The sequence below is a fragment of the Salvelinus sp. IW2-2015 genome, linkage group LG28 (genome assembly GCF_002910315.2).
Source record: "Salvelinus sp. IW2-2015 linkage group LG28, ASM291031v2, whole genome shotgun sequence".
Taxonomy (NCBI): domain Eukaryota; kingdom Metazoa; phylum Chordata; class Actinopteri; order Salmoniformes; family Salmonidae; genus Salvelinus; species Salvelinus sp. IW2-2015.
Genome location: NC_036868.1, coordinates 18,516,306 through 18,528,669, shown reverse-complemented (window position 1 = coordinate 18,528,669; position 12,364 = coordinate 18,516,306). Strand labels below are relative to the sequence as shown.

The window sequence follows — 12,364 nt, the reverse complement described above, 5'->3', positions numbered from 1 at the left end:
ATTTAAGGATGGGTTTTGTGACAATGACCACAAGAGCAGGTGCTCGCCGATTTGACAGCTCCAACGCAGTTACTTCTGACCTCGCCCAAACAAAAACAATAATATGCTATACTGTTGTGGTTTATCGTGGGTTAATGCAGATCTGATTGAGTCTAGGCCATAGCTCACATCAGCTGTTTAATACTATAAGACAACAAACACCATTGGTCTTTGTCAACACCAACAGCAGACTCCTCTCAAGGCAAGAAATGTTTTTGAGTTAACTCTTTTTAATTCAACTAGGCAGCTGTGCACAAGTCCTTTCACTTTCCCGATGACTGAGCCATTTGTAGCCCAGCTGTGCATTCTGCTTTGAACAATCTCTGAGAATGCTGTACATTGCCAGCAGGATAAGGATATACATGCTTTTTCAACTGTAACGTGAGTGCTTTAAATGTCAAGGTTTCCCAATGTGGATTTTCTCCCACCGTCACACAGGAGTATGTTTCTTTGGAGAATAAAAATGTAATTATGAACTTTTGGTGCCAGTGGTGTCCTTTCTCAAGAAGTGTCCTTGTGCTCAAGGAATACAACACTCAAAAACACTCAAACTATATTTAGCATTTTGTTTAATTGTGTGTGTCAGTATTTTGCATGTGACAAATGAACAAAATACAAAAATATAGTTTTTGTGTAGTGTATTCCTTTAAACAGTCTCCATTCAATCCTGTTATTGATATTTCTATTTAGTGTGTAGCACCAGGGGATCAGTAGCTTTTGTGTATTGTTCTAAAGTGATCTAGGAAATAAATTCAGAGATGGTGTGTGTGTGCATCCTTAGCATCAAGCTAGACAATTACCATCTTCAACAGTCTCCACAGAATACGCCCTTGGAGTTTTTGTTCAGTAAGACAAACAATGTTTATTGCCAGAGAAAAGGGGCATACGTATACAGTTCATTGTTTGAGAGCCTAAATAAGAATTTGTTTTAGCACACCATTCTCTTTAGAGCTTAAGTGTCSTACTCAACTGTATATGCAGCCATGGAAATGTCTTTTCGCAACAATTACTGAATTCATTTTAAAAACTTTCTACTTTTAGAAATTTAAATGGAAACTGCTATTATTTATTTCTGCACCAATTTATAAGTGTCCTGGACAATGTCTCATTAATCGTGAAAAGAATACTCTTCCGCTCTTCAAATTCTTCCCCTTACAAAATATTCAGTTTGACAGATGTGCTCTTGATTGGTTACACAGTATCGATGTGTGGAAAAGTGGCTCCATATTTCAAGGGACCGCAGTATAGGAGAGGACAATAACAAAGACGTACAGAACATGTCTTCCATAAAAAAATTAAAAATAATCTGGTGTCAAAATGGCGCCCATTCATGTTGGCTACCTCAATATACACTTTCTGATATGATTTAACTACCACGAATGCGTGTGCATGTTCAGAGGTGAAGAACATCAAAATTATATTATTTGGAAATAATACAGTGCACATAATTCATACACACTGATCCAGGTCTCCAAACTAAAATGTTTCCTAGGTGTTTCACTGATAACACCCCCCCAATACAATTTGCAGGGTCACACAATAAAATACATTTCAGTCATCTTATAGTCRTTCACAATGCATTATTAAGAAGTGTAAGGGACTACTGAAATTGTTTTCAATAAAACAAGTTATTACTTCTAACATGTCCAAGCAGGATTGCATGATTAAACATATTTTGGTACGCAACCTAATCCAGTGGGTTGACAATTAGGCTATTTTTGTTGTATTTTACTGCCAAAATAGGGCTCCAGAATTTCCCGATTTTTTTTGTTTTGTTAAATAGAGATGAATTTGGCTTTATYGGTATGTGCACTAATATTATATATAGGCCTAGTTTAATTGGTGCTATTTCACCACCGGAGGAAGTGGAAACGCCAAAACACATTAGCTAGATCACTAACTCCAAATACATCACCTATTGCTAGTAGCCATGTGTTAATCTAACAGTAAATGTAATATCCCCCAAAAAACTGCAATGAGGTTTACTGCACTTGCAATGGCTGATGCAAAATTTCACGCTCTCAGTATTCCAAAGCCATATCAGATAATTATAAAACAGTGTGCTTTGAGCTCAATAATGATCGTTGAGAAAAAAATTATACCTACAGAAAGCTGAGACTAGTTACTTCCAAAGTGTTGTTTTTGAAATGTTATACAATCACGAGGGGGGAGAAAGAGTGTGAGAGACTCGCTCATTAATGCAGCCGGTCCCAGCGAGGCAGGCACAGCGGCAGGGCAAACACATTTATTACAAGAATCATGAGGATAATGCACTTTAACAAATTCATTGGTTTTATCCGCCTCAAAAAATGGAACGTTTTGAATGAGGCGACCAGGTAGAACGTGCAGCTCGCACCAGTGCGACCAATTAAACATTTCACTCGCACAGCCAAGTCAAAGGGTCGCAAAATTTGACCATTTGAATAGTAGACGCTTACAGAAGGCATTTTTGAATGAGTGCAGATGACATAATTCTGAAAGAACATCAATATAAAGCTGTTGTGGACTGGATAGGTCCTACAACAGACTGCTACTTCAATACATGGCTTGAAGGGCAAATCATTACGATAGAAATCTTTACAAGCAGAACACAACCTCACAAAAACAAGTCTCCTTTGAAATACAGTACTTGCGAGTGACGTTAGCGGCAAGAGTTCCAAATGGGTGGATCACATCAATTGTTTTATAGAAATTGAACATCGGTATGGCTTTTTTTAAGGGAATAAATTAATAATAAATTCAAATCTATAAATATAGAAATTTAAAATAAAATKTTGTGACCGTAACAATGTCCTCTCTCCAGCTCTTAAGCAGAGAGTATCGATGGGTTAGCTTTGGAAGCAGGCCACGCATGTCAGTGTTTGTATCAGGTGGGTGGTGGGCCATTGGTGTAGCGCAACATGGGGTAGAAGGAGCGGGCAAAGTTGTTGGACAGTGTGCAGCTGTGGTCATTCTCAGCCAGGGGCACCAGGCAGGCCAGCACTAGGACCAGGAGGAGGAGGAGGTGTAGGGGGAAGGCGGCTCGCAGCACGCGGTAGAAGAAGGAGCGAGGTGGGGTTGGGTCCCTCTTCTCCCCCCTGGAGGTCCAAGACAAGGGACGAAGAACAGTACTTAGGCAAATCATCAGTTAAAACATACAGGAATCCTCCACAGACGACTTCCATAGACCATAACTGTTTCGGGTTGAAGTTTCCCCCAGGTACATATCTAGTATTATTTTCCCCTCACCCAATCCTAACCTTAACTATTAGTGGGGGAAAAGCAAATCTTACCAAAGATCAGTGTCTAGGGGCAACTTCAGCCTCCACCATAAAAAGTCTTGAGACCACTCTAACCTTTTTTTATCATTACATCAAAGCAGGAATTCATTCAAAGGCGCGTTGCAGCGCTGCCCATTACATTACCGAGAAAGCGCCTTTTAAAGGCAATTAACACTTGAGCCGACATTCATGAATGGGATCTCTGAACATGAATGGGATCTCTGAACATAGGGGGACAGAGCTTTTTAATGACACATTGTCGGTAGTGCAGTACGCCTTCGATTGGATTCCAGCCCAAGTGTCTATAATTATCTCAACATTGACAATAATAATTTCTATGTTTTATATTTTCTGTTATATACTGTATATTCTATTTGCACTGCGTGATTACCCATTGTAATAAAGCATTTTTGAACTGAAGAAGTTTAATCTATCTGGTCCGTACCTTCTGCCAGCTGAGGTTGGTGTGGTATTGGTGCCCTCCTCTTGACTGGCATTAGACGGGGACTGGCTTCCCTCCGCCTGCCCTCTGCCCTCACTTTCAACTGCAGCTCGAGCCGCAGCCGGACCTGCAGATAGAGTCCCACAGTCCTGCAGCAAGGGCAGTAAACACGTCAGGTTGTTCATTTGAATGGTTAGAAAATTAAATAAGTCTCACACTCCTGGTTCCGATGCAACAGTTAATAAATACCAATGTTTTGACAGCTTAACTGCTTTAATCAGGGTTTCAATGGGCTCATTTGAATGGAGCATGGTGCCAGCAACACGGTCGTGTTCATTAGGCACCAAATGTAAGAAAACAGACTGAAACAAGGAGGGACTACCTGGATTTGTCTATTAGGAAATGCTAATTTTCGTTTTTGATGGCAAAATGTCTTAAAACAATTTCCATTGCGTGCCCTAATGAACACGACTCAGGAACGTGGGTTGTGTCAAATTTGTTTTAAGACATCTTGGTAGTGTAAACCCGAAAACGTGCGTTTCTTGCTGTATCTTTAAGTCCACATAGACTCCCCGTTTCAGTCTGTTTTCTTATGTTTCTTCTAAATGTGTTTCCAATTCTGTCTGGTAAACAATGTTCTTTGTGCATTTCTAGAACATTGTCAATATGTCGTTTCTGAATCCGTTCCTGGGGCACAGTTTCGTTCTAGCCAAGAACTAATACACCCGGTCCAACGAATCAATGGCTTGGTGATTGTTGGGCTAGATAAAAAATGTGCACCACCTTGTGGAGGTGCCTGGTGATTGGGATTGCATAATCCTCTCTGTCTAATGCTTCGGACACCGTGGAGTGCATTTTTGGGGTCAATTCAATTTCAAGTCATTCAAATCAGGAACGTAAACCAACAAAGGTTTGAGTTTACTTCCTGAGCTGTCTATATTGGAATGGAATCAACCACAAACCATAGCAAAGTTTGTGGGGCAGGTTTAAATTCAATTCGATTGAAGTTAGTCAATTGAGGAAGTCAACTGAAGTCCAATTCAATCACTGAAGAAATTGCTTTTATTTTAAATAATCTCAATAAACCAAAAAGGAGAAGCATTTTTTTTTCTCCAAAAGTTTTTTMAATTTTAAATTCAAATCACTTGGTGTGGGATCTCCTTACCAGGCGCTCCTGCACGACGCTGAGGTCGTGGGCCACCTGGCGGAGCAGCGTCCACAGTTTGTTGGCTGTCACGTGGAGCTTCTCCCGAGCTTCTACGCTCTCCTCCCCCCCCCCCTCCTCCGCTGGCTGCAGCTGGCTCCACAGCCCCTGGAGCGAGCCCACCTGGCTCTGTCTCGCCCGCAACTCATTCTGCAGGCCCTGGAAAAAAGGACACACACACACAGATGCATGCAGACAGACAGACACAGACATCAGTCGAAGGGGAGCTTCCCAACCCGTGGAAAATTATCAATGTAAAAACTCATTGGCCAAACCATTGATAAGGGAATGTGCCACATTTACACTGAGTATACTAAACATTAATATTGAGTTGCAACCCCCCCCCACTCAGAACAGCCTCAATTCATGGGGATGGATTCTACAAGGTGTAGAAAGCGTTCCACAGGGATGCTAGCCCATGTTGACTCCAATGCTTCCCACAGTTGTGTCAAGTTGGCTGGATGTCCTTTGGGTGGTGGACCATTCTTTATACACATGGGAAACTGTTGAGCGTGAATAACCCAGCAGCATTGCAATTCCYGACACAAATCGGTGCGCCTGGCACCTACTACCATATCCTGTTCAAAGGCACTGAAATGGCTTGTCTTGCCCATTCACCCTCTGAATGGCACAGATACACAATCCATGTCTCAAGGCTTAAAAATCCTTCTTTAACCTGTCTCCTCCCCTCCTCCTTCATCTACACTGATTGAAGTGGATTTAAGTGACATCAATAAGGGATCATAGCTTTGACCTGGATTCATTTATTTTATTTTATTGTTTAGTCATTTAGCAGACACTGTTATCCAGAGCAACTTTCAAGAGTAATTAGGGTTAAGTGCCTTGTTCAAGGGCACATCAACAGAGCCTTGTCAGCTCTGGGATTCAAATCAGAAACCTTTCAGTTACTGGTCTAACGCTCTAACCACTAGGCTACCTGCCACCCATCTGCTCAGCCTACTCAGTGTATATTGCACTATCCGTCAGAACTTTCCGTTTCCCCCTTCTCTCTCTCTCAAGTTATGTGTACTCCCTCCATTGTTCTCCCTCTATCTCCATAATTTTTCCCTTATTAAGTTCCCCTTACTCTAACCACCCAAACCATCATCACCCCTTTTCTCTCCTAAACCACCCCCTTCCCACTCCCATTGTTTCTACCACCCCACACCCCCTTTCTCTTCCCTCTTATCCATCCTCCCCGTTCTCCCTCCTCCAGCATTCTCCCTCCCTCTCCCCCTTCCCGTATGCCTCTTCCTCTCCCCCCTCCTCCCACTCCCCTCTCTCTCACAGTGAGTGTGTTGCGGTGCTCCAACAGCGTGCCTGGCGGCGTGTCCGGGTGGTGGATGTCGACGGCGTAGCGCCTGCTCTCGGCATGGGCCAGCCACAGAAGCAGGGAGTGCAGCGTCTCGTGGAACTCCTGTCGTGGGTTAGAGGAGAAAGRGCAAAGGTCAGGGACCTGTCGGTGCATAGTAAGTAAGCCTTGGACAACTAATCATGTCCAAGCCAAAACCGCCCATAGGGGGATGATTCTGTATTGTGAGGCAGCTTGAACTACAAGTACACCCCATGGATAGGATGATAGGTCTCCGCATTGGACGTCATAATAATTGTATTTTCTGCAGAGACACTCAAGAGACGTCAGATGACCTTACAACCAGGTAAGGATCTATTTTTCTGGTCGCTAAAAATACATAATTTTCCAATCAACATACAACCAGACCATGACATCACAGAAGACATCAGAATTACTTAATTGCTACCAGTTTTACCATCTGGACAGGTTGGACATTTTTCTTCTGGCCAGCAAAAGCACACCTGATGAAGGGCAAGGGTTGTTGAATCAGGTGTGCTTTTGCTGGGCAAATAACAAATATGTGCAACCTTGAGGAGCTATACCCCCAGGAACCAAAATTGAGAAACAATTTACTCCCAGTGTGCAAAACCGGTTGAATTACGTATTTTCTAGGCAAAACTGGTTGACAATATGTMATTTCAAACAGTTTTGCCCACTGTCCTGTAACTGTACAGTAACTGACCTGACAGCGCATGACAGTGGTACGCAGACTGTCCTGCCACTCCTCCAGGCCAGTGCAGGCCAGCATCCAGCCCTGGTTCATACTAGCCAGGCCCTCCCCTAGCTCCCGAGCCTCCGGACCGTCACACCCCCCCAACTCACGACCGCCCAGGTTAAGCGACAGCATGACGGCCTTGTAGTGAGCAAATACCTTCTGCATCTCCTGGAGTGAGAGAGAGCGAGTGAGAGAGAGCGTGCAATGTATAGTGTCGATAATTATTGTACCATCTAAAACGCTGAGAAAAATCTTTTCAATTAGCAAAAATATAGTATTTTCAGCTTTGAAGCCGGTGTACAAAATCAAAAGAAGCAAAAACTAAACTTAAGGGGAAGCATAGAAATAGTGCACATAGTATGGATCTATCAGACTTGCTTTCAATAAGAATTACAAATCTATAACTCACATTTGGTCGGGCCATGCACAAAGCTACATACTGGGCCTTTAAAGGGACAGGTAGAGGGGCAATCTGACTTTAAAGGGGCAATCTGCTTTGTTGTTGTTTAAGTCAGATTGCCCCTTTAAAGAGACGATTAAAGGGATAGTTGACTCCAAAATGTACATTTGTCCAATGTTTTTAAACCTCAAAAGTGGCTCTCTTGAGATAAGTACACGTCCCAGGCCAGCTATCTGTTGTGTAGATCCAGCTATTACCCTATCATGCCTCAAACCAAAATTAATGGAAAAGATGAGCACTGTATGTAGTTCATTTCCTTACCTTGAATGGAAAAGACAAGCAATGTATGGTTTCCATATTCAAAAAGCCTTAGTCTCAGCTGTCCTAAAATGGACACCGTAGTACAGTATAATATTCAGAAGCCTTACCTTGAGTTGTTTGACCCTAGCCTCCATGTCTTGGATGCTGGTGGGGGTCTCGCGAACCTGCACTCTCTCCAGCTCCGGCGTTACCCACCCCAGCCAGGAAGTGATGTCACGCAGGTCAGAGGTCAACTGGCAAGGCTCCCGCAGGCCAGACAGCAGGTTGCTCCTGGCCTGAGCCTGCAGCAGCTCCCAACGCTCGATCACCCCTGAGAACACAAATACACCCACGGGCACACACACTTGTAACATACATTTATTAGTGTATCGCAAATATTGCATGACGGCAGGTAAGAATGTTCCCATGTTTCCTCCCCCAATGTGTGTGCATGTGAGTGCGCTACCTGATTGTTTGTCAGCGGTCGTCAGGCCAGTGAGGCCCTGTTCCTCGGGCTGCTCCTCATCATCCAGGATCAGGGAGACCCTTTTGACACTTTTGATGCTACCACTGCACTCTGACATCAGACGCACCTGTAACGCAGACACACACTGTTACAGAATGTAACACACACCATTGCGCATGCATGCACACAACGACGAGACGGCCTACGGAGAGGAGGTAGGCACTCTTGATGGTGTGGTGCCAGGTAAACAACCTCTCCCTCAGTGTCAGCAAAGCAAAGGAGCGGATTGTGGACTTCAGCAGGAACCAGGCTGGGCACGCCCCCATCCTCATCAACGGGGCCGCGTTGGAGATGGTCAAAAACTTCCAGTTTCTCTGTGTTACACATCACCGATGAGCTGAAATGGTCAAACCATGGTGAAGAAGGCATGACAGCGACTCTTCAAACTCAGGAGGCTGAAGAAAGGTCTGTTCCCGAGGGCCCTTGTTCGACAGGAGCACCATCGAAAGCATACCGTCGGGCTGCATCACAGCTTGGTGACTCCACCGCCGCTGACCGCAAGGCACGACAGAGGGTGGTACGCTCAGCCCAACGGATCATTCCGTGCACACTGCCTCCCCCTCTCAACGGAAAATGGACATTTGTATTTATCATTGTCACAGTTCTAAACTGTGTATTATTAATATTACATGTTTTATTGTTTCATTCACACATGCACTGTTGGAGCTCAGCGCTTATGAATTTCACTTTATACTGCAAATACATCTGTGACCCTGTGCAGGTGACTAAATAAAAATATATAATTTAATCTAATCACACACAAACACTAGGTGTAGCCAGAGGGGGGCAGCAGAGCAGATTTATGTAGGAGTAAGGGGAAGTTGCCCCTAAATGCTAATCTTGGATACGTTTAGCATTTTCCCCACTAATGGGCATGGTTAAGCTTGGGGAGGGGAAGCTGATCCTAGACCTGTACCTAGGATACATTTCAGCCCGGAGCGACTTACGTAGCCTTGTTTGAAGGGAGTGCTAGTGTGTGTAGGTGAGGGGTCTAGGCCGTCAGGAGAGTCCAGGTGGAGGTACTTCCTGTCCGGGTCGCCTGGTGAGCGCCAACTTGGAGATTCGGGTATGGCCATGGCTCTGAGTGGAACTGAGAGGACCACACACACAAACACACACAGACATGCATGTACACGCACATGCAGACACACACACACACCCCGTTAGAGCCTGAGTTTACATTGAAAACACAATAATGACCAAATTTTCCCTGCAGACCATTCTACTTCCAATGGGCATAGACGTAATTTCAACGACTAGTTTTGATTTACATGAGTTGTCAATGAATGTGAATTCAATGTGAAATCAACAAAAAATGTCACCATGTCATGAGATTTAGGTTAAAAGTTGGGTTTAAAAAAGTATTTTTGACAATCCAATCAGTTTCCCATGTTGATTCAACGTTATCACATTGTTAGTTGTTGAAATGACGTTTAAACAATGATTCAACCAGTTTTTGCCCAGTGGGCTTGCTCTGGTTACAAAGGAGATTTTCTGCCACCCAAATAATAATGCCATACAAGTATAAATCAAGCAGTGAAAGAAACCATGTTATGTGTGTGCATCTTTATTCCCATGCAGTATTTCAGGTGGTAGACAGTAGCAAAGGGAGGTTATGGCACAGCAGTGGGGTGAATTAGTGTAGTTGGATCTGGCAACACAGATGGGAGTGGTTTAACTGTATCTGGCAACCCTAAGTGGATTTTACACTTAAAGCCTATTTACTATGCAAACAAGTCTCTAACTGAGGCCTAAGTAAAGGTAAGTAGCCTTGCCCGAGCCAGAACGGCCCATGGGGCAGGAACCTATCTTCTGTTTCCTTAGCGTGAGGTAATTTGATGTACAAGTACATTCCCTGATGTAACCAATCACATGTTTCTATTGGTATACTAACTGTGATTGGTCCCTTGAAATGTATAAAAAAATACTCATTCTGTTTTACTTCTGTAAAAACCCTGACGAAGGCCAAAAGCCATAACACATTGCTTCTACTTTTAGCAATAAAAATGTTTTTTTATTTAACGCCATTGTCCTCCAGGTGTTGCTGAATCACCTCTCTACTTCAAATACATCCCCTGGACAGGACGCTAGTCTGTCACAGGGCCTTACCCCCAATCTATCTCCTTAAGGCCAGGCACCACACGCGAATCCTTTTAATCATATCACAATCAAATTTTATCAGTTGAATAAAATATTTTTTTGTATTACTATTTTCTGAAATATATTATTACAATATGCAAATGAGGCGATTTATTATTAAATAATGCATATTTGCATACAACGCAAATAAAAAAAATCTAGACACTAGATTAAGTCAGCCTAAATATTTTTGTTTCATTTTGTTAAGACACTCCAGGACCGGACTTTGTGGATAAATACTTTTTAAATCTTTCTATCTGTAAAATACCAAAGACATTTAAAGGCATTTTTCCAAATAAAATGTTAACTAGATTAAAACATTTACTGGAATATCAACATTTCCCTCTGGGCAAGTCCGGAGAATATATCTAAGGATAACCACACACAATTTTGCTATGGTGAGGCAGATGCTTCTGAGGCTGAGAAAATGTGTTGGTGTGTGGGAAGAGTCTGACTTTTGGGAAATGGCAGTTAAAGACAAGAACACTGAATTAAGACGACCAAATGCCAAAAGCCTATTTAGACCCAATCACCATCTCTTCAAAGTAAGTTACTAAATGTAGTCCAGTTTGTAACATTTTCTATGAAATGGACTTTGAAATTATGTGTAATCCAATGTAGTGAGTTTTGAAATGATGTATGTTCATTTTAAAGTTGTTCAAATTCATAAAAATGTTGATGGTAGTATGATAAACTAAAGAAAATATACATTTTCATCAAGTTTTTTAAATGTTTATGTTTACTCTTTAAAAAGACTCATGTTAATGGACCAAAATACCCCAACAATCTCAAAATTGACAGGTAGATGCAAAAATTWAATTTCAGCATGTGGTGCCTGGCCTTAATGCTGAGTGTCCTGCAGAGACACATCAAGTTCCATTTTTTGAGTCTTCGGTATGACTCGATCAGGGATTGAACTCCCAACCTTCAAATCGAAAAATAAAAAAACAACGCTGTGGCTTGGCTGGTCTAGCTGTAATGCTGCAGCCTCTGGCACACTTGTCAGCATACGTTTGAATCCGGCCTACTGCTCTTTGACACAACTCCCCGTTATCCTCTCTCTATATATGTTAAATGAAATCAGAAAATATACATTTAAAAAAAATTATACTGAGCTAAGATGTAGCCTAGTTAAATTGTTATTGAGCTTTAGCTCTTTAGTGAGCGGTGATCACACTTTATTGTGAGGACTCCTATAAGATAGTGTACTTTAGCAGTTTTGCGTGAGGTTATGTGAGGTTGCGTGAGGCATGCCCCAAGTCTAGCAGTACCCGCTTGTATATAGCCACCAAATGGCATCAGCATGGAAGAGGAAGACCATAGTGGTGCCTACCAGAGGGATCAGCTCCCAGTGAGAGAGCCGTGGCTTTCACAAAGTCCTCTGGACTCTCTGTAACCTCCACCTCTGGAGAAGAGTAGAAGAGGGCCAAGTTGAGTGTGTGTGTGTGTGTGTGTGTGTGTGTGTGTGTGTGTGTGTGTGTGTGTGCGTGCGTGTGACTGTCACTGTCACGGTGTGTGTACATGAATATACTGTATTCATAAATACCACAGCATTGTTGAATACTCATTACTGATTGTAAGACAGACACACATACACACTTAGTTGTCATCAGAGAGGAAACATGAACACTGTATTTTACCTGACAGAGTACTGTAGTAGGTCCCGTCTTTCTTCTCAACCTCCTCCTCCTCCTCCTCATGGGACGAAGATCCTCCTACGTCTCCCGTGTGGTCCCATTCCAGAGGGATGGAGTCGCACATGCTCACGGGTGTCTCCCGGCCCGAACACTCCAGGGGAGGGGCCAACAGGTGGGTGGGTGTGGCAGGGGCACTCCCCTGACTCTGGCTCCGCCCCAGCCAGGAATGGCCAATCAGCTCGCAGCTCCCCTCCAGGGGCTTGTCCCCACTGAAGAGCTCCGGTTCCTCCTTCAACACCTGGAGAGGAGGAGAGGAGATTGTGTCAGGAGCTAGTGGAAGCAGATCAC

General features: G+C 43.3%; 1 protein-coding gene across 1 annotated transcript in view; it reads right to left on the bottom strand.

Moving 5' to 3' along the window:
- Positions 1-2,268: 2,268 nt before the first annotated feature.
- The window catches only part of syne2a (spectrin repeat containing, nuclear envelope 2a), a 203,218-nt gene continuing 193,122 nt past the window's right edge, over positions 2,269-12,364 (bottom strand). Inside the window, 10 exon segments of the mRNA XM_070435847.1 lie at positions 2,269-3,116; positions 3,745-3,890; positions 4,907-5,104; positions 6,234-6,362; positions 6,982-7,182; positions 7,843-8,045; positions 8,181-8,307; positions 9,188-9,330; positions 11,713-11,784; positions 12,020-12,314. Coding sequence (XP_070291948.1) covers positions 2,906-3,116; positions 3,745-3,890; positions 4,907-5,104; positions 6,234-6,362; positions 6,982-7,182; positions 7,843-8,045; positions 8,181-8,307; positions 9,188-9,330; positions 11,713-11,784; positions 12,020-12,314 — 1,725 coding nt within the window. The 3' untranslated portion in view covers positions 2,269-2,905.